Source organism: Dromiciops gliroides, chromosome 2 (assembly GCF_019393635.1).
Source record: "Dromiciops gliroides isolate mDroGli1 chromosome 2, mDroGli1.pri, whole genome shotgun sequence".
Taxonomy (NCBI): Eukaryota; Metazoa; Chordata; class Mammalia; order Microbiotheria; family Microbiotheriidae; genus Dromiciops; species Dromiciops gliroides.
In genome coordinates this window covers 296,058,135-296,080,260 of record NC_057862.1, presented here as the reverse complement: position 1 = coordinate 296,080,260, position 22,126 = coordinate 296,058,135, and the positions used below count along the sequence as shown (strand labels likewise).

The 22,126-nt window shown below is 44.6% G+C and overlaps 1 protein-coding gene across 7 annotated transcripts in view; it reads right to left on the bottom strand.

Annotated features, from left to right (window-relative positions):
- Positions 1–2,012: 2,012 nt before the first annotated feature.
- The window catches only part of BEGAIN (brain enriched guanylate kinase associated), a 260,573-nt gene continuing 240,459 nt past the window's right edge, over positions 2,013–22,126 (bottom strand). For 6 of the 7 annotated variants that reach the window (XM_043988983.1, XM_043988987.1, XM_043988984.1 and 3 more), the window contains 3 exons: positions 10,754–10,861; positions 7,437–7,520; positions 2,013–4,228 (listed from right to left, as the gene is read on the bottom strand). In XM_043988983.1, coding sequence (XP_043844918.1) covers positions 2,843–4,228; positions 7,437–7,520; positions 10,754–10,861 — 1,578 coding nt within the window. In that variant the 3' untranslated portion in view covers positions 2,013–2,842. The remainder of the gene's footprint in view (positions 4,229–7,436; positions 7,521–10,753; positions 10,862–22,126) is intronic. The other variant, XM_043988986.1, reaches the window with a different exon arrangement.

The following is a 22,126-nucleotide window of genomic DNA, read 5'->3' as shown; positions in this document are numbered from 1 at the left end:
TGTCCAAAATACCACAAATCACAATAAGAAATCCATCAGGCACTTGCTGGCTTGGGAGCAATCCTGCGAAGCTAGAAAGCCCTTGAGTGAAGACCCAGCAATGAACTTAGCTTCTAGAGACCAGTCCCAGCAATAAGCTCAGAGAAGCTTATCACCAGATTGGCCATAGAACAATGATGAATTTTTTGGCCACATTGACTTTTTTTTTTTTGGTGATGAAATTGGGGTTAAGTGACTTTCCCAGAGTCACACAGCTAGTGTCTGAGACCAGATTTGAACTCAGGTCTTCCCATTAACAAACATCTCTCTGTTGCTTGAAGTTGTTTCAGTTGTGTCCAGCTCTCTGTTTGGATTTTTCTTGGCAAAGATATCAGAGTGGTTTGCCATTTCCTTTTCCAGCTCATTTTATAGGTGAGGAAACTGAGGCAAACAGGGTTAAGTGACTTCCCTAGGGTCACACAGCTAGTAAGTGTCTCTGGCCAGATTAGAACTCAGGTCCTCTTGACTCTAGGGCCAGTGCTCTATCCCCTGTGCCAGCTAGCATGGTGCTAGAGATACAAGTGCAAAGAATGAGAGTCCCTGCCTGAAAAGAATTGTCAGGCTGAGTAGAACACGGCTTATGTTTGGAACAATTGTTCACATTATAGTCAGGGCATAAAGTTTGCATTTCCCCTCTCCATAAAGCCAACTCAATCCTCCTTAGATTTCTATGGCAGTAACAACCCAGAGGATCCAGCAGAGAAACCTGTGACATTCCCAAGGGTCCAGGAGAGAGCAATTTTTCTAGTGACCTGGAGAAGAGGTTGCTGCAGCTGTCAGCTGGAAACCCTTCCTGTCTCAACTGCCTCCTGGCGGAGGAGGGAAACGGGGCTGACCATTCAGAGAGACAAGTATGGAGTAATTGGAAAAATACACTGGGCATGGCAGTCAGCATCAGAGGGCTTGGTTTCAGGTCCCAGCTCTCGAACTAACTTTCTGGAAGTCACTGAGCCCCTTTCATCATCTGTGGGTGATGCCTGCCCTGCTTTCCTCCCAGGGATGTAGCGAGGCTCAGAGGAAATCATGTGCATGGCAATCCCCAGAAATCACACACAACTAACACAAATGCAAGGTATCATTGACTATTATACTTCAAGGGGAAGGCTAGGATACATGTATGCTCACCGTCTGTAATCTTAAAGTACCACTGTCTGACCCAACAGGGTCTCCTGTGGAACATGCTGTCAACAATGCCTTTGGAACCCCCACAGGCCTGGGTCACTGGGGTGGATGGAGCCAGCCCAGGGGATGAGAGTATCATTGTAAACCTAAATCAAATGCCACTGCCACTATGGAGCCTTTAATGATGCCCCAGGGCAATAATGACCTTTCTCCTCAGGTCTAACTTAGCACTAGCAATAGTGTGTCAAAACCTGTGGTTTTGTTTAACTTGTCCATGAGGGTAGAAACCATGTCTAAACTAAACTTGGGAGTTCCCCCAGTGGTTGATATGATGGTCTGCATATTTGTTGTTGTTCAGTAGTTTCAGTCACACCCAATTCTTCATGACCCCAGTTGAGAGTTTTCTTGGCAAAGATACTGGAATGGTTTGTCATTTCCTTCTCCAGCTCATTTTACAGATGAAGGACTGAGACAAACAGGGTTAGGTGACTTGCCCAGGGTCACACAGCTAGTAAGTGTCTGAGGCCAGATTTGAACTCAGGAAAGAGTCTTTAGGCCCCCAGCACTCAGCTAGCTGCATATAGTAGATGCTTAATAAACATTTGTAGAATGAACAAGTCTTTGTCTACCTCCTGAACCCAGTGTTCAGAATTCCCATCCCCACCCTGCCTTTGGGCTCAGTTTTCTCTCTGCATTCATTGGGAAGCAACTCTTTCCTTTCCTGCCCACCCCATCCCACACAGTGGTATGTCTCTCCCCACTTAGTCTTCATTGTTGTTTTTGAGGGGAAGAAGTAATTCCATATCCCTGGGATAAGGCCAAAAACCAGACATCTCAAACTATGTCCACCAGTTTCTTTTATTAAGTAATGCAAAATACAGTACTAATTGGGACACTGCATGCATCATGGACGATATAAACGCAAGCCTACAGAAAATAGGTGACAAAGAACACCTCAATTATGCTTGAGGTAGTAGACAACTGAGAATAGGAAAGCAGAAACACGATGGGCTGGGAGAACAAAATACCTGCCTCACTTTGTGAAGTCAGGTTTCACTCAGAAATAGAATATATGAAAGACCTTGGGGCTTGTCTCTTATATACTTTTAAAAATAGACTCTCCCCTCCCCCCTGCCCTGCCCCTTTTCAATTCCCTTTCCTTTCAAGTTTTACTCAGGACAGTTCCTGGGATTGCTTTGTTCTGTGGTTTGTGGAATTTTCTATCGTGTGTGTGTGTGTGTGTGTGTGTGTGTGTGTGTGTGTGTTTCTCTACTGCAGTGGCTCCATCCTTTCCATCCAAGAGGTAGGCACAAATGGCCCTCATGCAGAAAAATAAAGGAGATTTTTGTTTGAAAATGCACTCAAAGGGAAAAGACAGCTCACTGTCCAGAGAGCTGGAGGCTGTGTATTAATAAATACCACTTTTCTTTATAAAAATAGTTTAGATCTATAAAAGGGGGTTCATCTCATAGGTGGAAAAGATGTTTGTGTGAAAAAAATGCTCTTGGTGCTGCAAACATTATCCCCAGGGGCAAATGGGTGGGAGTGGGGAACTGGAGGAAATGTTCACTCCCTTTCTCTTTCTCTCTTCTCTCTCACTCTCTCTCTCTCACTTGCTGCACTCTGGTATAGGTTGGCCCAAGCATTCCATATGTGATCCTTATTGCATTCTGGGGGAGGCTCAATTGAGGAGGGTCCCATAGAACTGTGCTTTGGTCAGACTGTCCTTCCGGCTGAGGCCGGTGCTCGGAGTCCGTTGGAACTGTTGCTGTTTGCTGTGGATGGATGAGTGGAGGCCTGGCTCCTTGGAAGACAGGTGGATTTCTGGGGATGCTTCCATGGAACTTGGCTCGAGGGAGCCAGCTGAGCTTGCGGGGCTCACATTGGCATAGCTGCCCCCCAGTCTGGGACTTCCCTCAGGGACGGGGCTTACCCTGCCATCCCCACACATCTGAACTGTGAGCCTCTCACTACTGGCCTCACTGGGCGCATAGGCAGGGAGTTGGTCTGGTGGGCGGCCAGGGCTTATGTTCAGATTCATGTTGCTGTCCTCAGGCAGGAAGCAGGAGTCTACCAGCTGGTTCTGGGAGAGGTCATCTCCCTCTGAGAAACTGTCTGTCTTATAACTTGGGTAGATGGGGCTGGCCCGGCTATCTGCCTTTTTGCCAGGACTGCCAGCAAAGTACTGCTCAGGGAAGCTGTGGGGGGAGATGCGGCCAGCCTCGGGGTAGGAGTAGGCACCGATGTCTTCGACGGTCAGAGGCCTCCACCGGCCTGGCAGCTCTTCATCTGAGCGGTGGGCACCACGGCTTTCGCTCCGAAGCTTCTGGGCCACCAGGGCTTGCTGGGCCTCCAGGGTGGCAGGGAAGCGGTAGGGATCCCCGGCGTATGGGGACATCGTCCTGACAAAAGGGGGTGTGGCCTGACCCTCTGGGCCCAGTTCCACGTGCTGCGGCGGCTGCACTGTGGCAAAGCAGGGGCTGCAGGGCCGCTCATAGGCAGCGCTGGCCTGGCGGTTGAAGATCTCATCCCGGCTATTCAGATAGATTGCCTGTTGAGATGCTGTTAGCGTGCTGGCCTGGGCGTGCTCCTTCTCCTCCGAGGTCACGCTGAAGCTGGAATAGGAGCTGGAGGTGGGCAGGGAGGCCACATACTCAGGGAAGGCCTCATGGGAGAAGCTCGAGTGGAAACCATCTTCCTCGGCCGTGCTGTCGGTGGAGTGCTGGGACCGGAGAAAGCCCACATCCTTCACCTGCATGTCCATGCTCGGCCGACGGTCCCTCCGGCGTTCCTCGGGGCAGTACAGGGCTGTGTCGCTGCAGTAGATGTCTGACTTGAACTGGGTTCGAGGGCTGGCTTTGTCGGCCGCGTCCCGGAAGGCCAGGTCCCTGGCGGAGGCATTGGACAGGTGGGAGGACAGGCTACTAGGGTCGGGCTTCTCCAGGACCTGGGAAATGACGCACGTGGGGATGGTGTCGGCAAAGGACGGGTGGCAGAGGGGGGCCGGCAGGCCGCAGCCATGTTTTTCCATGTGGAGGCTGACCCGCTCCTGAAAGTCAGAAGGCAGCTGGAACACAGGGAGGGGAGGCAGGGAGGGGAAAGAGGGGGTAAGACAAGAGGTAAAGTCAGCCTCGGCTTCCAACATGGCCACCATATAAACTGGCAGGTGGTGCTCATAAAGCAGCATGGGGTCACGCTGAGGATCGTTGGGGAGTACAATCTAAAACAAAAGCCTTCGGAGATTTCTGGGGGCTCTGGAACTAGACCTAGATTTCAAGAAAAAAGTTCTTCTCTACCCCTTTGTCTCCTTTTCGCCCCCTACTTCCCCAACTATGACAGAGGAGTCTAACCTTCACCAACAGCATGGGAGTATTTAAAAATAAAACAAAGAACCGCAGGGAGCTCTTTTAGGGTTTTCAGGCAGGAACATAAATGTCAGGAGTCAGGAGACCTGGGCTCTTCCAGGGATTTGCTGGAAAACCTTGTTTCTTCCCTTCTCCAGGTCTTAGTTTTGCTATTTTAAAATGACAGGGTCGAACTGGATGATCTCTAAGACCCTTTCCAACACTGATTTATTTTCTATGATTCGAAGGGCCTTTTTTGACTTAAACTTCTATTAATGTACAAAATCTAGTCATTATCCACAGCACTTAGCTAGGTGCTTGTCAGATAAGTGCTTAATAAATGATTTTTATTCCTTCATTCACCTTCCCACCTCTTTCTCTGCTCCAGTAGAACTGGAGCATCTATAGCAGAATTCCAGACCAAAAGACTAGCCAAGAGAAGGCTTTCTGCCTTTCCAAACACAGAACCCTCTGAGAGTCCCCTCTACTCACTACCCCCAGCTCTTTTCTAGACACACCTCATCCCCTGACTCTCAGGCCAAACTCCCATCCCATCCCTACTTCCCCTATTCCCCTCCCTCAATCACCTCCACCTGAAATAAGGCAGGTAATATTGCTGACACCACAGCCAGGAGGCAGGCTCTGCCGGCAGCAATATTAAATACAGCAACTACAGATGCAACAAAGATTGAAGGCAAGCGAAATGAGACTGAGGGCTTCACCACCAAGGACAAAATTAAGAGAACTGTGCCTGCGACACCCCAGGGGAGTGTGTGTGTGTGTGTGTGAGACACAGAGAGAGAGAGAGAGAGAGAGACTGATTGATTTGGGGCAGGCACACTGCAATCATCACACTACTGTTTGATCTATTTGTCTGTGCTTTGGGCATGCTCCTTCCCAGATATCCCAAACATCTTGATTTATCAGAAAGAACACTAGGTCGTGGCATCAGGGTTTGAATCCTGGGCCTACTGTGTACTAGCTGCAAAATGGGCACCACCCTGCCCCGCAGAGTTGTTCTGAAGAAAGTACTTCATAAAACTGAAAGTGTTAAGAGAAGTGTGAGCCATTGCTGTTTAATACTTCAAGGACTGACACAGATTGCAACTTATCCAAGTGATAGTTAAGAGTTGCCTTGGTGAAAAAAAAATGTTGACTGCTCTTCTGGTGATGAAGACTAGTGAATGGATCTGTGATATCACTTGTACAGTGAACTCCCAGGTGAGGGAATTCCCTCTACCAGTGCAAGTTAGTTCTTTTTCTGCAAGTGATATAGTCTTAAGAGAATCACCTGGAGTACTGAGAGGTTAAGAGATTTGCTTAAAGTCACACAGCCAGTATGTGTCAGAGGCAGGACCCGAACCCAGGTCTTTCTGGCTTCGAAGGCCAATTCTCTATCTACTATGTCATGATGTCTCTCTGATGATGAGGATCATAAGAACAGTAATAATGATGAAAAGTTTAAAAAGGTATGAATTATGTTGACTACAGCAACCTCTATAGTTGTTATTTGTCCTTCCTTCTCTAAGAGGATTGTGACATTGGGGGCGATGTTATGACTTGCACTGAATTGGATTTAAGTGAGAGAGGGCTGTGCAAAGTCACCAACCTCCTTCTCTTCTCCAGAGCCATCTAGGTCCAGTGGAAAGATATACATCAGGATGACCAGAGACTGCCCTGGATGTTTAAGGCAATTGGGGTTAACTAACTTGCCCTGGGGTCATACCAGCTAGTAAGTGTCTGAGGTGAGATTTGAACTCTAGTGTTCTATCTACTGTACCACCTAGCTGCCCCTTCAGGACATTGTGATCTGTGTCAGCAGCAAAGAATGAATGGGGGGGGGGCGGTCCAGACAAAGTCTTGAAGTATTAATGTGTGTGTATATATAAACATATGGTATACATATGTGTATATACACTTACAATATATGTGTGTATATGTTAATATATACACACTTACATATACATACTATATGTGTGTATATGTTAATATGTACACACTCACATATACATACTATGTGTGTGTATCTAAACTGTTTTTCTGCCTTTCTTTGTATCCTCAGCACTTAGCACAGTGACTGACACATAGTAGGTACTTAATAAATGTTGGCTTCCTTATTGACTGAGAAATTTGAATAGTTCCACTGTCATAGCCTTCAGGGGCCCAGGAATACCTCCACACCACAGACTGAGGCATCTGAGGAGGACTTTAATTATTTTGGGTATTTCTGGTAGTTTGTCCTCTCTTAGACCAATGATATCAAACTCTAATAGAAATGGTCCCTGCTGGCCACATATTGACTTATAAAACTACAATTATCTATGTTGTATTTTGATTTATTTTGTTAAACATTTCCCAATTACATTTTAATGTGGCTTTGGCCACTCTCAGTAGCCTGCTATGAATTTTGACACATCTGTTCTAGACCATTAATAATGATAATAATGAAATACTTATAATAAAAATAACAAATGGTTACCAACATCAGGGTCTGTCCACCCTAGCCTTGGTTATTTGAGGCCAACTGGATTAGGAATTTAATACTCCTAGGTGGAAGAAGGATTTTACAGGAAGTTTGATTTCAGGGGAAGGCTTAGCCCCTTTATAGGGCCAATAAAGGTCTTTTAAGAAACCTGGAATTTTACCTAGGCCTTGACTTCCCCCGTTTTCCCTTTCTTTAGGGTATTGGTGTCTATTAAGGAAAAGGAGAATCAGGACCCTCAAAGCTTCATCTCTGACAGGTTCTCTGCCCCGATCCCCAAACCCCCTCCCCACCATGGCAGTCTGCTCTCTCTAAACTCCCCTCTCATACCCCCCACCTTCACCAGATGCCAGGTCTGGCTGGGGTAAGATCCCAGGGAGGTACCACACAGTGCCCACAGCCCAGGCAACACGGTTTCTTGGCAAAGGCACGAAGGTTGTTCACGTTACCTCTGACACCGTGTGGGACCTGTCGTAGGTCTTGCTGCACTGAAGCAGCTGAGCAGCTAGATTGCAGTCCTTCCTATAGAGTTCCTAAAAAAACAAGAGAAGGCTGATTGGCATGTGGGGCTCAAGATGGCCCACTGTTGGTAGTGACCAATGAGAGCAAGGCTCCTGGGTAGGAAACAGCCCATGCTGCATTTCCTCTGCTCTTGGGCTCAGCACTAGAACCTGGCTTTCCCAGAACAGAGAAATTCTTTGTAATAGAAAAAAAAATTTAAAAAGAAAGCAACATGATTAATAATTAGAAGGTTTTTACATGGAAAAAATATAACCACTTTTATTTTCTGCTAAATATGTGTGACCTTGGGCAAGCCCTTGTCCTTCCCATGTCTTTATTCATTTTGTCCAATGAAGTAGCTGTGCTAGCTAATGTCTAAGTCTCCTTTAAGCTCTATTATTTTATGTTCTGAAGTCCCTTTGAACTTTGATGTTCTAAAGTTCCTTTGAACTCTGAACTTATATGTTCTGAAAAGGATTCAGGAAGAATTTTTATCTTATGATTTAGAACTACAAGAGATCTCAGAAGTCATGTGGTCCAGTCTCATTTTATAGATGAGGAAACTGAGGCTAAGGAAGGGGAAATGCCCAAGGTTATACAGGGAGGAAGACTGGGATTTGAGCCCAGGTCCTCTGATGCCAAGTCCAGTGCACTTCCCACTATACCTCACTGGCTCCCACAGGATGGTTAAATAAGGTGAGGACCAGGAGAGCCAGGAGAGCCAGGAGAGCCACTGCATTGCAGTAACAGTATTATCAGAGACATAGAGGCAGGAGGAGTGTATCGTGGGGACAGGGGAAGCAGGCCATTCCAGTATCTGACACCAAGGGTCAGTTTAGGAATGTCTCCTGGAATCCCTTGTAGACTGAGATTTGTGCCTTTCTGGTCTTCTTGGGGTTGAGGCACTGCGCCCAAAGAAGTCTCCATTCCTCCCTGGGTGCCCATGACCTTCTAGGTCAAGCTGGCAGGGTCTGTTCCAGGCCCCTCCCTTGCTCAAGTACAGGCTACAGAGGCCTAAACCCCGGCTTTTAAAGGCCCTGTCATGGGCCACCAAAGCAGCATTTCCTCTTCCCAAACTTTCATCTCTCAGACTCACAAAATCTCAGATTTGGAAGTAACTTCAGAGGTTCTCTCTCCAGTCTAATTTCTGAGCAGAGTTTCTCTCTATAACATCCCTGTGCCACGCCAGCCCAGCTACCAGGATTCCCAAGAAGGAGCTGCTTTCTCGTCCTTGGTTCTTGTGGGAGGTAGGGTAGAGAATGTGGATATTTCCAAATTCTTCTGGGCTCTTTCTAAATGTTTTCCTAAAATTTCCTAGAAATTTCCAAAAATTCTAAAAAAAAAAGAAAATAATCAGCAGAAGCCACAAGGGAAGGGAAAAGAGCCAGATGTATTTGTGTTTCTCTGAGAGAAACCTCTCCTGTTCTCTCTGGGGCTTAGGAGTGTCATTACTGGGCTGAGTGAAGGGTCACTCTCTATTCATGTCTTATACTCCTCTATGCCAAGAAAGTTGCATCCTAGGAGTTAGTGGTAAAGGGGGAAGAACATTGGATTTGGACTTAGATTCAGAAGGCCATGGATTCAAGTCCTGACAATGATATTTGCTTACCATAAATAACTTTGGGTAAGTCAATACCTCTCTGAGTCTCTATTTGCTCCTCTGTAAAATGGATGAAATAAATACTTGGACAACCTGCTAGACCTGTGCCTGACAGATCTGTTGTGGGGAAAGCATTCTTTATACAGGGAAGTGCTATAGAAAGATATGAGCTATTATTTTATTTCTATTATTATTATTTTATTGTTATTATATAAAAGTGACAGATGAGAATATTGGGGAGGAAATGAAAAAGGGAAAAACTGATTTTAATGCCACCCAGATCTAAGCCAGTGAACCTATATGTTACTATCAGCCTTCTGGGTGCTGGGAAAACAGATGCAAACAGTAGGAACACCAACAATTAAATTTATAGATAGATTTTTAAAATCTCTGTTGCATGTGCACATAGTTTTGGCTGTTACCCTCACATAGCTGTTTGATGGGCTTGGATGGAGATCCACCCCTGGTGATGTCACGACCCCCACCCCCACATAGTTGCTAGGAAATGAACTCCATCCAAAGCTTATTCCTTATTTCAAGGCTTGATGGTCCCAGTATAGTCCAGAGGGCACCAGACTTGGTATTCCAGATTTGGCCTTTGGACAATAAGGGCATCCATCACGTAGTAGCACTATCCCTTGGAAATATCACCAAGAAGCCCCATTGGTGTCTTGAGGCCACCTCACCTGTCCTATGTTCCTTTTGCCTGCTCCCTTCCCCCCACGTAGCTGGTGAAACTTGACCTCTTTGCCCACTATTACATCCACCCCCATTTTGATCCAAATCTGCTACTAGATCCTTCATGTATGATCAAATATCAAAAACTGAAAAGAGATTACCATAGGTTTCTCCAAAGATATGATGATATGGTGAAAAGGGAATTGGATCTGGACCCAGAGAACCTAAGTTCAATGTACTTCTGATTCCTTTCTATAAAACAGAACTAGATCAACTCTAATATCCTTTCTGTCTCTAACATTTCATGAACTTCCTTCACATCCTAGGAATATGACATAGAACTTCTCCGTAACACGTGTCTAAGTCTTCAGTTAAAAGGATGAAACCTTAATGGCAGATCTTTGGGCACCTGCTGATAGGTAGGGAGAGATTTTCTTGGCTATCAGGACATTGCTGGTGTCCCTGAAATCATTCCATAGATAGATACCTGTCTATTCTACCCACGGGCAAGGCCAGCTCTGATTTAGAGCAATGGGGTAACTCTTTTGCAATTAGAAAAAAATTGTTCTATCTCAGTAAATATTTTTTTTCTAAATGTGAAACTTAAAAAAAAATTTCCCTCATTTTTGGGTCTGGCCCAGTATAACCTCCCCAAAACCAAGAATAGCTATAATGAGAACATTTTCTTCCATGTTCTAGATGTGCTCTTGGAACTGTCCTGTGCTAGTTAGCTCTTTTATGTCTCCCGAGTAGCCATGGAACTTTACCAAATGAGAATTTCCTCAGTGTCCTTGAGAGTTAGAAACTTCCTCCCATGGCCCAAATCCTGAGTTCCCTTCCCTGAACATCCTCACCTTGCAAGGATTGGGCAGATTTAGATAATCAACCATGAATGAGTATCTGTGTGGGGAAGGAGTAGATACAATGACTGGCTGTCCCCACAGCTACCTTGGGTACTTGGGGAAGGGTTTCCAAATCAATACTTACATTGTCCTCTGACAACTTATCTATTGTCACCTTGGCTTCTAGGAGGTGGTTGTTGAGGGCTACAATCTCATGGCTCAGGGCCCTTTTCTCCTCTTCGTAGTGTTGACCCTGGGCACAGAAAGGGAGCAATGGTCAGTGGGGATGCTCCAGGAGAGAGGCTGCTGCTGAGGGCTCCTTCCTGCCTGAGGGAAACTGTGGGAGAAAAGTGCTATCTGTGCCCAGGGCCTCATTGCTTATGGTGAAACAATACCAAGATCATGTTTTCCAAGATGTTGAGGGAATCTCGGGAGGTCACCTTGCTCAGTCCCCAGCTGAAATGCAGAATGGCCTAGACACAGATAGGCAAATTTGCAGAGTACACAAATCTGGAAGGGATGGACAACATGTTGTTAGATGAAATAATCAGGTTCCAAAAAGTTATGGCCAAGCCATAACTGGTTAGGGATAAAAGATGAAATCTTGCAGATGTACATGTAAATTCTGAGGAGCAACTGACCCAGAAGGCCAGCTCAGTCAAGGTTACCTGAGTTGAACACATACTGGCTAGGTGACCTTCCTAAGGAAAAAGATTATAAGTTATAGGACAGTTGCCCATATGTACCAATAGAGGGAATTTAATGAATTATTATAGTAAGGAAAGACACAACAGAACATTTCCTACATGAACCTAGAGTAGATTTTCCCTCAAATGCACATACCACCAGTGGGCCAAATAGACACGGGCACATCCACAGAAGAACACACACTTAGGAAACACATGTGGCCAGGGAATACAGATAGAGAATACATGTGGCCAACGTGCATAGGTGGAGACTTTGGTATGATAGGGCCAGGGAAGTCTCTGGGCCATGTTCTTATTCTGGTTTCACTGGGCCTGTTCCCCACTGGTCTCTGCCAGATGGTAGTCTCTGTTGGGTGAGGGCATGGAGTCCAGTTTCTGTTGGGCATTGTTCCATACTGGTCTCCTGAGGCCCCTGTTTGACCATGCTCTGCTGGTCTGTGGTCACTGCTGGAGGATGCCAAGTATGTTTTCACTGGGGAAATTATTTCTAGATTCTAGTTCCAGCTGGACTCAACAGTTGAGATACAGTCTCTTCCCCATAATAGAAATAGTTGGCTCTTCCATCTTTCTTTTTTTCACTGTTAAAAAAAAATTTTAAATTAAAAAAATTCTTTTTAATAGTATTTTATTTTTTTTCAATTACATATAAAGATAGTTTCCAACATTCATTTTTTTAAGTTTTTAAGTTCCAAATTTTTCTCCCTCCCTCCCCACTCCTGAAGCCAGCAAGCAATCTGATATAGGCTATTTATTACAATGCTGTTAAACATATTTCCACATCAGTCATGTTGTGAGAGAAGAATCAGAAGAAAAGGGAAAAATCACAAGAAGAAACAAAAATCCAACATCAACAAAAGTGAAAATAGTATGCTTCAATCTGCAGTCAGACTCCATACTTATTTTTCTGGATGTGGAGAGCATTTTCCATCAAGAGTCTTTTGGAATTGTCTTAGATCATTGTATTGAGGAGAAAAGCTAGGTCTATCACAGTTGATCATCACACAGTGTTGCTGTTACTGTGTACAATGTTCTCCTGGTTCTGCTCACTTCACTTAGCGTTATTCTACTTAAGTCTTTCCAGGTTTTTCTGAAATCTGCTTGCTCATCATTTCTTATGGTCCAGTAGTATTCCATTACATTCATATACCACAGCTTGTTCAGCCATTCTCCAATTGATGAGCATCTCCTCAATTTCCAATTCTTCACCACTACAAAAAGAGCAGCTATAAAGGTTTTTGTACATGTGGGTCCTTTTCCTTTTTTAATGATTTCTTTGGGATATAGATCTAGTAGTGGTATTGCTGGGTCAAAGGGTATAGACAGTTTCATAAGTCTTTGTGGCATAGTTCCAAATTGCTCTCCCAAATGGTTGAATCAGTTCACAACTCCATCAACAATACATTAGTGTTCCAATTTTCCCATATATCCAACATCTGGGGGCAGTTAGGTGGTACAGTGGATAAAGCACTGGCCCTGAAGTCAGGAGCACCTGAGTTCAAATCTGACCTCAGACACTAACTGTGTCACCCTAGGCAAGTCACTTAAGCCCAATTGCCTTAAACATCCAGGGCCATCTCTAGTTGTCCTGATGTTTATCTTGCCACTGGATCCAGATGGCTCTGGAGCAAAGAGTGAGGTTGCTGACTTTGCCTCCCTCACTTAAATCCAATTTACTGCAAGTCATGACATCACCCAGAACCTATGGTCCTCTTTGAGAATGAAGGACAAACATATATCTCCAATATTTATCATTTTCCTTTTTTGTCATATTAGCCAATCTGATACCCGTGAGGTGGTACCTCAGAGTGGTTTTAATGTGTATTTCTCTAATCAATAATGATTGAGAATATTTTTTTCATATGGCCATAGATAGCTTTAATTTCTTCACCTGAAAATTGCCTATTCATACCCTCTATCTTTCAGTTGGGGAATGACTTGTATTCTTTTAAATTTGATTCAGTTCTCTATATATTTGAGAAAGGAGGCCTTTATCAGAAACACTGGCTTTAAAGATTGTTCCCCAGCTTTCTGCTTTCCTTCTCATCTTGGTTTCTGCCATCTTTCTTTTAGCTCAAAGTTCATAGGCTCTAGGGATACCTCTCTTTTGGAAAGGCAACGACCTCACATGCTTTGTCAGTAGACTTGAGAAAAATTGTTAGTAGATTAGCTTTTTCTCCTTTGGTTTATAAAGAATCTGTTAGTTCTCACAGCCATCATTGTAATAGACATTTCTTCTCCAACCACCAAAAAAACTCCATCCTTCTCAGGAATCAGGCTCACAGAACACAGAATAACCACCAAGAGAGGTAGAACCCTCAGACTTTAGTCTATTTTTTAAGCCCAACTTCCTGCTTACCAAAGACAAGGTGTCTGTCAGAAGCATCAATCTGACTTGGTTTTAGACATTCCTTGTAGCTCCTAATTGCTCATATTCTGCATGGTTCAAGGCCCTTTACTTTGAGACAGAGTAAAGGAAACTGACCTCATATGAACCCAGATTCTGGGTTCATATGAGGTCAGTTTCCTTTACTCTGTCTCAAAGTAAATAAAACTCAAATAAATAAAAACTCTAGAAAATAAAAGATAAATCTCTGAAACAAAACTTACATATGGCTCACAATTAAGGTGTCCCCAAATGTGATCCCCACCACAGCATATGTATTCAGTGTTCAATATGAGTTATCAAGTATGGGGTAGCTTGTATTTCATTCACCACCAAAAAAAAAAAAAAAGCCTATGATGCTAAGGTCTCAGAGAAGCCCACAAACTAATACAGGAGCACAGAGTCCTCAAATGGTTCCCTCTCTCTTCTCCAGGAAGAGAACTGGGGATGCTCTCAGGGTGATCTTCTACCATTGAAGTTAGTCCCTCTCTACCCCACAGACTCCTTAAACGTTGGTCAGAACTATCCTGTGGTTTAGATTCATTGGCAAGGTAAACACACTTTGAAGCTTGCTGAGCAAATAAATCCCTTCTCATTGAAAACTTGCACCATATGCATAACATACTGGCTTTACTTGGAAAATGGGGTACTCTACAAAAACCAAATGGACTATTATCCTCCAACAAGTGTGGCCATTTTGTAGAAACTTTGCAAAGCATTCCACCTGCTGCTGGAAACATGAATTTATTCCCTCAAGAAAAGTTATTTTTGCTAAGACACTGTAGTTCTCACTGCCCTGGCACTCCTACAACCTCTATAGAGTCTTCAGACAATTTTTATTTTCTAACACCATTGAAATGATTTCATTCTTGAGCATCTGTCCTATATTTTCCTATATTTTTTGCAGTCCAGAAATCCAAATCTTATTGTCAGGTATCACCTTCTTAGCCAACTGTTCAAAGCCTGAATTCATTTTTCTTTTCTAGATCTCTTGCCTTTTTTTAAAAAATGGTATTCCCCCTCCAATTATATGTAAAGACAATTTTTAGCATTCATTTAAAAAAAATCGAGTTCCAAATTTTGATCTCTTGCCTTTAATGGGCAGTAGTGAGGGGAAAAGACAACAACCTGTAGCCCTGTGGTCTTCAGGTTCTTGTCTAAAACTTTGTCATTTTGGGGGGGCAGAACAATGAGGGTTAAGTGATTTGCCCAGGGTCACACAGCTAGTGTGTCAAATGTCTGAGGCCGGATTTGAATGCAGGTCCTCCTTAATCCAGGGTTGGTGCTTTATCCACTGCACCACATAGCTGCCTCTGACTTAATCATTTTTGTCAATACTTTCTGGATTCCTTCTGTCACTATCACATGTGATCACACAAATCAAAGAAGTGGATACTAGTTAGCCATGTTGGCAAGTCTTAGGAGGGTCTGTCCCACCCTGACTAACTGTCTTAGCTATATAAGCTAGGAAAACAATACCTCTACTTTCATCAGGTGGACATATAGGTGGTACCTCAGGACCTCTAAGCAGGGAGTCCCTAATCAATCCTATTATTACCCTTACTTGATGAACTTATCACTTCTGTGGTTCTACTATGTCATTCCTTGAAGGATGAATAACTCCTTCTACCTCCGGGTTCATTTCCTGCTCTTCAAGAAGAGCCTCAAATTTATTATGTGAAAGAGAGATGCGACTCATTCTGCTTGGCTCCAGAGGACAGAACTGGGCACCACGGATGTGAGTTTTAGGGAGGAAAAGTTTCCTCAAGGTGGAAGGGGCTGCCTTGGCAGGCAGTTGGCTCCCTCTTCCTGAAGGCCTTCAAGTTGAAGCCAGATATATTGAAGAAGATATTCATATCAGGGCATGGTCTGGACAAATAGCCTCTGAGATAACTTCCAACTCTCAGATTCTGTATGCCAAGGATTGGGAGAGTAATTAAAGGTTTATCACAGCAACTTTGCCTTAGAAATCTTGTTTACAGCAATTTACCCTCTCCCAAATGCCAAAGCCACAGGCAATGCTACTGTCTGCACAGCCCAAGCTGGAGAATTTATGAGCATAAAATATACACATTTCTTTCAAAGCTTGGAAGACATAATTTGATAATCAGCTTTTGGCCAGAGGGCCCTTTCTGCTTTGAATAGAGAATTTGCTATTCTTCAGGCTGCTGAGTTCCCTGTCACAGGAATCATATGCAAAAAATAATAATAATAATTAAATTAAATAAATACAATTAAAACTGGAAGGTACAACACCATGTAGTTCACCACTCACTTGACAGAGGAACCTGAGACCCAAAGGCCTGGAATCAATTGCAGATATTCACCCATCGAGTTTTTGACAGAGCTGAGACTTGAACCCTGATCTGTTAACCCTTGTCCAGGGCTCCTTCCCCGACACTACACTGAAGAGAGGAGAAACCTATAAGAGGCAGAGATACCGGAGGTTGCCAGGCTGAGTATTTGTCTTATTAGGGAAATAGAACCTTGGTTCATGTAAGCTCAGTTAAAAAAAAAAAAAAGTCCAACCTCTTCTGTTCTTCCCCACCAGGTTCACAGGACCTAGAGCCCCAGGGGGACTTTAGAGCTCACCCAATCCAATCCCCTCATTTTATAGACAAGGAAAGGGAGGCCCAGAGCAGAAGTTAAATAACTTGTCCAAGGTCATACAAATGGGAAGAGACAAAGCTAGGGTTTCAATTCAGGTCTTCTGACCTTTTTTCCACACTGTACCATACTCATTTCCTCCAAAGCACTTTAAAACCAGAGTTCCAAGACCCCAGCTCTGTACTCCTGGTGCCCAGGGAGCTGCTTCAATCAATCACGACTGTTTTTCTTGCTGAGAATGGCCAAATCAGGTGGCAGGTCTGTACTGAGCTTTGTATGGAGCTGCGTCCCTGTCCTGTGTACGATAGGAAATGCTGAGACACGCTAGAGAGAGTGCTTGCCCTGGGGGGGCTCTGAGGGTGTCATGAAGACATGACTGCCTGCTATAGGAGAAAGAACATTGGGTCAGGAACTAGGGACATTTTGATTTACAGCCCAGACCTGTGCCTCATTTCCTATATGGCTCTGACCAAGGTACTCTGATTCTTTGGGCCTCAGTTCCCTCCTCTGTCAAATGAGGGAGTTGGGCCAGTTTTATTTTTATTTTTGTTTGCAGGGCAATGAGGGTTAAGTGACTTGCCCAGGGTCACACAGCTAGTACGTGTCAAGTGTCTGAGGCCGGATTTGAACTCAGGTCCTCCTGAATCCAGGGCTGGTGCTTTATCTACTGTGCCACCTAGCTGTCCCCTGGGCCAGTCTTTTAAAGACTGCTCTCCCAGCTAGTGCTAAACCCATAACAGGAGTTAAAAATTACTCTTATTAATTTTATTCTACATATAATTATTGTGTGTTTGGCACAACAGGAAATACCAAAAATGATTATGTATTTTTCTCCCCTCAGGGAGGTAACAGTCTAGCCCCTGAAGATAAGGCAAGTACATGGATAACTACAATACAATAATCAAACATAAGTGCAGAAGAGAGGTAAAGAGCACTGGGGGTGGGGTTCTCATCTTCCTTGGTTGGGGTGTGAGGGATCACTTTTTTTGTCATCTCTGTTTTCTTTTCTTTTCTTTTTTTGGTTAAACATTACCCATCATATTTTAATCTGGCTCAGGCTGCAGGGTGAGTATGGGGGGGGCACATATTCTACCTCTCAGAGCTTCTTCATCCTGGATGAGGGATCACTTCTTATTTGGGGTAGGTATAATCAGAACAACAGAATGTTACAGGTGGAGGAGCATTAGATTGTAGATTTAGGGCTGGAAGAGACCGTAGAGATAATTTAATCCCATGCCCTCCCCTTTTACAGATGAAAAAATCAAAGCCTAAAAAAGAAATTGCTCAAGTTTACACAAACTGAACGACTTAAACCTAGGATTTAGTACCTTGTCATCTGACTCCAAACCTAGCCTTCTTTCTGCTGTTTGGCACTGGGGAAGCTCAGACCCGGGTAGCGCTGGGCCTAAGATGTCCCCAGGGGCCTATGAAAAGCCAGCCTTGCTTTCAGACTCCGACTCAGCAGAGAATGCTCTGACAACTGGTGCCCTGATGTTCCCATGGAAACTGATAAGCATCGGAAGAGAGCGAGGGTGGGTGGGAACCTTGTGTGAAAGAACAGAGGTTCCCAGCAGGGGTACCTCTTCTCTGCCTTCCCCTACTGTCTTCAGTCAGTGGGACCTACACGGCACTGGAGGCACAGGCCACCGCTAAAAGGAACTAGCAGCTTTACATGCTTCAGTTCCCTGCCCATCCCTCCTCCTCCTCCTTCTTTCAGGGGTAGCACTAAGCATCAATCTAGGCTTCTGTGTTAGACATTTTCAGTTACAGGTCTAGGCACCACAGAGAAGTCTTTGCAGTGTGCAGGGATGAGCCAGAAGGCCAGGCTTTGTGACCTTAGGTAAACTACTTCCCCTCTCCGGGCATTTCCTTACCTATAAAATGTGAAAAATGATACCTAAATTATCTCCCTCCCATTGTGAGGATGGAATGAAGTTAAGAGGTGGCAAGCCCTTTGTGAAGTGGAATTATAGCATTCCAAGCTGGGAGGGGTCTAAAAGGGCTTAGCATAGCACCTGGCAAATAATAGGTACTTAATAAATGCTTGTTGACATGACTTCAGAAGTCATCTGGGGCAACCTATATCTGAAGAGAAATCTATAAAGAGATGTTAGAGGCCATCTAATCCGGGGCTTTTTAAACTCTTCTCACTCATGGCCCCTTTTTACCGGAGAAATTATTATGCAACCCCAGGTATATAGGTCTATCAAATAGGTATACATACATAACCTTTTACTGGTGCCAAATTTTTCATGACCCCCACATTCAGCTATGTGACCCCATATGGGATTGCAATACACAATTTAAGAAGCTTTGATCTAATCCAACCATTCTATAGATTGAGAAAATGAGACTCAAGGAGATTAAGTGACCTGCTCAAGGTCTGGACAATGAGTTTCAGAGATGATATTTGAACCCATATCCTCTTACTCCAGAGTCAATGTTATTTCCCCATACTCTGCTGCTCTCCCTCACTGACAAGGGGTCATCTATCTCTACCTCTATATCTACCCTCCAATGACAGGAATCTCACTCTCTCCCAATTTACTCAATTTCAATTATATACAGCTCTGATTGTTAGGAAGTTTTTCCTTTAATACTAATTCAGAATTTCTCATACCAAAGTTTCCCCCACGGTTCCAATGCCTGTCCTCTGTAGACAAGCCAAACCTGTTTAGATCCACTTCCGTGCTACAGACCCTTTTAAATAGTCATAAACTTAAAGGTGGTGACCATATCCTCCCTAAGTCTTTCCTTCGACAAGTTAAAAAACAGTTCTAGTTCCTACAACCAATCCATGCATGTCATGGCTTCTACTTTCCTCCCCTTCTTGGTCCAGCTTCATTTTGTTAATTTCCTTCCTAAAATGCGGCATCTAAAAAAGAACACGATTTTCCAGATTGTGGTTTGGACACAGCAGAAAACCACAGACCTCTTATACCTCTTGGTGGGGCCACTAATGAAGTCTAGAAAAGATTTAGTTTGGATTTGAAGGACGCTTGCTCCCTCACATTGGCTCCAGCCTCTCCCCTTCCAATCTGCTTTTTACACAGTTTCAAGGTGAAATTTCCCTAAATAACACACTTCACCACTTTAGCCTTGGCCCAAGAACATATTATGGCTCACTATTTTCTATCACATCAAGTCTAAATTTTTCTGCCTGGTTTTCAAAGCTGCCTATTTGGCACCACCCAACCTCTCCCAATTCCTCCGGCCTTCTTTTGTGTGTGTGTGTGGTTTTTAAAAAAAATCATATTCCCTCCACACCAGCTGGGCCACTAAGCTTCCACCACCCCACATTTGCTCCATACTTAACAAACATTTGAAATGTCCCCTCCCCTTCCTTCCTTTCTCTTCTCCCATTGGCTCCCATCCTCTCTCCTTTGTTCTCCTTCTTTCCCTTCCCCTTCCCTCTGTTCTCCTCTCCTCTCCTCTCCTCTCCCCTCCCTTCCCCTCCCTAACCCTCCTGTCCCCTCCCCTCCCCTCCTCCCCTCCCCTCTCCTCCTCCCCTCCTCTCCTCTCCCCTCCCCTCCCCTCCCCTCTCCTCCCCCCTCCCCTCTCCTCCCCTCCCTCCTCCCCTCCCCTCCCCCCCTCCCCTCCCCTCCTCCCCTCCTCTCCTCCCCTCTCCTCTCCTCCCCTCCCCTCTCCTCTCCTCAACTCTCCTCTCCTCTCTTCTCCTCTCCTCTCCTCTCCTCTCCTCTCCTCTCCTCTCCTCTCCTCTCCCCTTCCCTCTGTATATCCAAATACTGCACAGACTAATTGCAGGCTGCTAAGTGGCACAGTGAATAGATCACTGGGCCTGAAGTCAGGAAGAATTGAGTTCAAATCTATCCTCATACATTTCCTAGCTGGGTGACCTTGGACAAGTGACTTAACCTCTTTCTGCCCCAGTTTCCCTATCATAAAATGGGGATAAAAATAGCATTACCCCTACAGAGTTGTTGTGAGGACCAAGTGAAATAATATTTGTAAAGTGCTTAACACAGGGTCTGACATGGCAGAGGTCCTTAATAAATACCTATTCTCTCCCTTCCTCCCATCCTTCCAAGCTCAGCTAAAGTTACACCCCTTTCAAGAAACCCTTTGTGATTACCTCAGCCTGATGTGATCTCTCCTCCCACTCCACCTTTCTATACTACTTACTCTTTGTACCCCACTACCCAGCACGCCATCATATTGTATTGTTCTGTGTTTCCCAGGTATCAAACTTGTGAATTCAGTGGGTTTATTCTTCCTTCTGTCTTCCCTACAACACAGTCACCTAACACCTAACTGTGTAAACAGGGTATTGTTGTTCAGTCATTTCAGTAGTGTCTGACTCTTCATGATCCCATTTGGGGTTTTCTTGGCAGAGATACTGGAGTGGTTTGCCATTTCCTTCTCCAGTTCATTTTATGGATGAGGAAACTGAGGGAAACAGGCGTAAGTGACTTGCCCAGGGTCACATAGCCTGTAAGTGTCTGAGGCTGGATTTGAACTCCAGGCCTGGCATTCTACTGTGCCACCTAACACCATCCCACTCCCCCTACCAGGGAATAGCCTATAAATATTTGTCAAATAACTGACAGATCAATGTGATAGAAGCTAAAATACTTGGCTCACCTATGATAAGCTTTGTGGGAAAAAGAGCAATGTCATCTGGAAGCAGCTGGCATCACAAAGTCATTGGTGACTTCTTTTCCTATATGGGAACTCTTGTACTAATGTGTACAGATCCGAGTTGTGTCATATTCTGGAGGACCCTGGAAAAGGTGCTTTAAGGGTTATTATATGTGGTCTCTGTGTGAACCTTTCTGGGTGGGACTATCTATGTGTGTGTGTGTGCCTGTGTTGTATATGTGAATCTTGTTCTTGGTGTATTTGTATATGTGGGTGAACATGTGCATTACTCTGCAAATCCAAGTCTCTGTGCCGCTGTCTCTATGTGTATGGGAATGTGTAGGTGAGTCTGAGACACCCTGGGTATGCTGATGATGGAGAGGGAGAGAGGGAGGGGGAGAATAAAAGGAAGGGAGGGAGAAAGGAAATAATAGAGGGGAGAGAGGGAAGAAAAGAAGAAAGAGTGGGGGAGGGGAAGGGAAGAGAACAAAAATGGGGGAAGGGAAGGAGAAAAGAGAGGGAGGGTGGGAGAGAAAGAAAGGAGAAAGGGAGGTAGAAATTGAGAGGGGGAAGGGGAAGATAGGAGAGGAGAGGAAGATAGGAAGAAAGGGAAGGGAGGGGAGAAGGAAGGAAAGGGGGTAAGGGAGGGAAAGAGGGAATAAAAGGGGGAGAAGAGGGAGAAAGTAAAGGGAATGAAGTGGAAAGATAAAGAGAGGAAGAGGGTGTGTGTGTATACACATGAATACGTACAGGGGAATGGGGAGAAGTGCTTTCCATAGTTATGCTTTTTCAGGGGAAAAAAAAAAAAGCATTCAAAACATCAGCTAGTCTCAGACGCCCAAGGTGCCATTCTCTCTCTACCTGCCCCTCACAGCTTTTCTTAATGAATGATCCTTTTTAGAAATGACATTTAAAGTTGACAATATGTTTAATAAATTAGCTCCCATTTCTTAAGCAATTTATGGCTTACACTGGTGCTTTCCTCATAACTGTGAGGTACCACACTGTCAGGTTGGCGGGACAAGTACTGTTTCATCATCCCTATTTCCAGATGAAGAAGTAGAGACTCAGGGGTGAAAGTGCATTGCCCAGGAGGACTGATTGGCTAGTAAAGATCAGGACTGAGACTTACACTTAGTTAGTCAGTCAACAACCGTTTATTAAATGCTTATTGTACGCCACAGGTTTCCAGGCTCTAAGACTGTTGTTGCCATGCTTGATT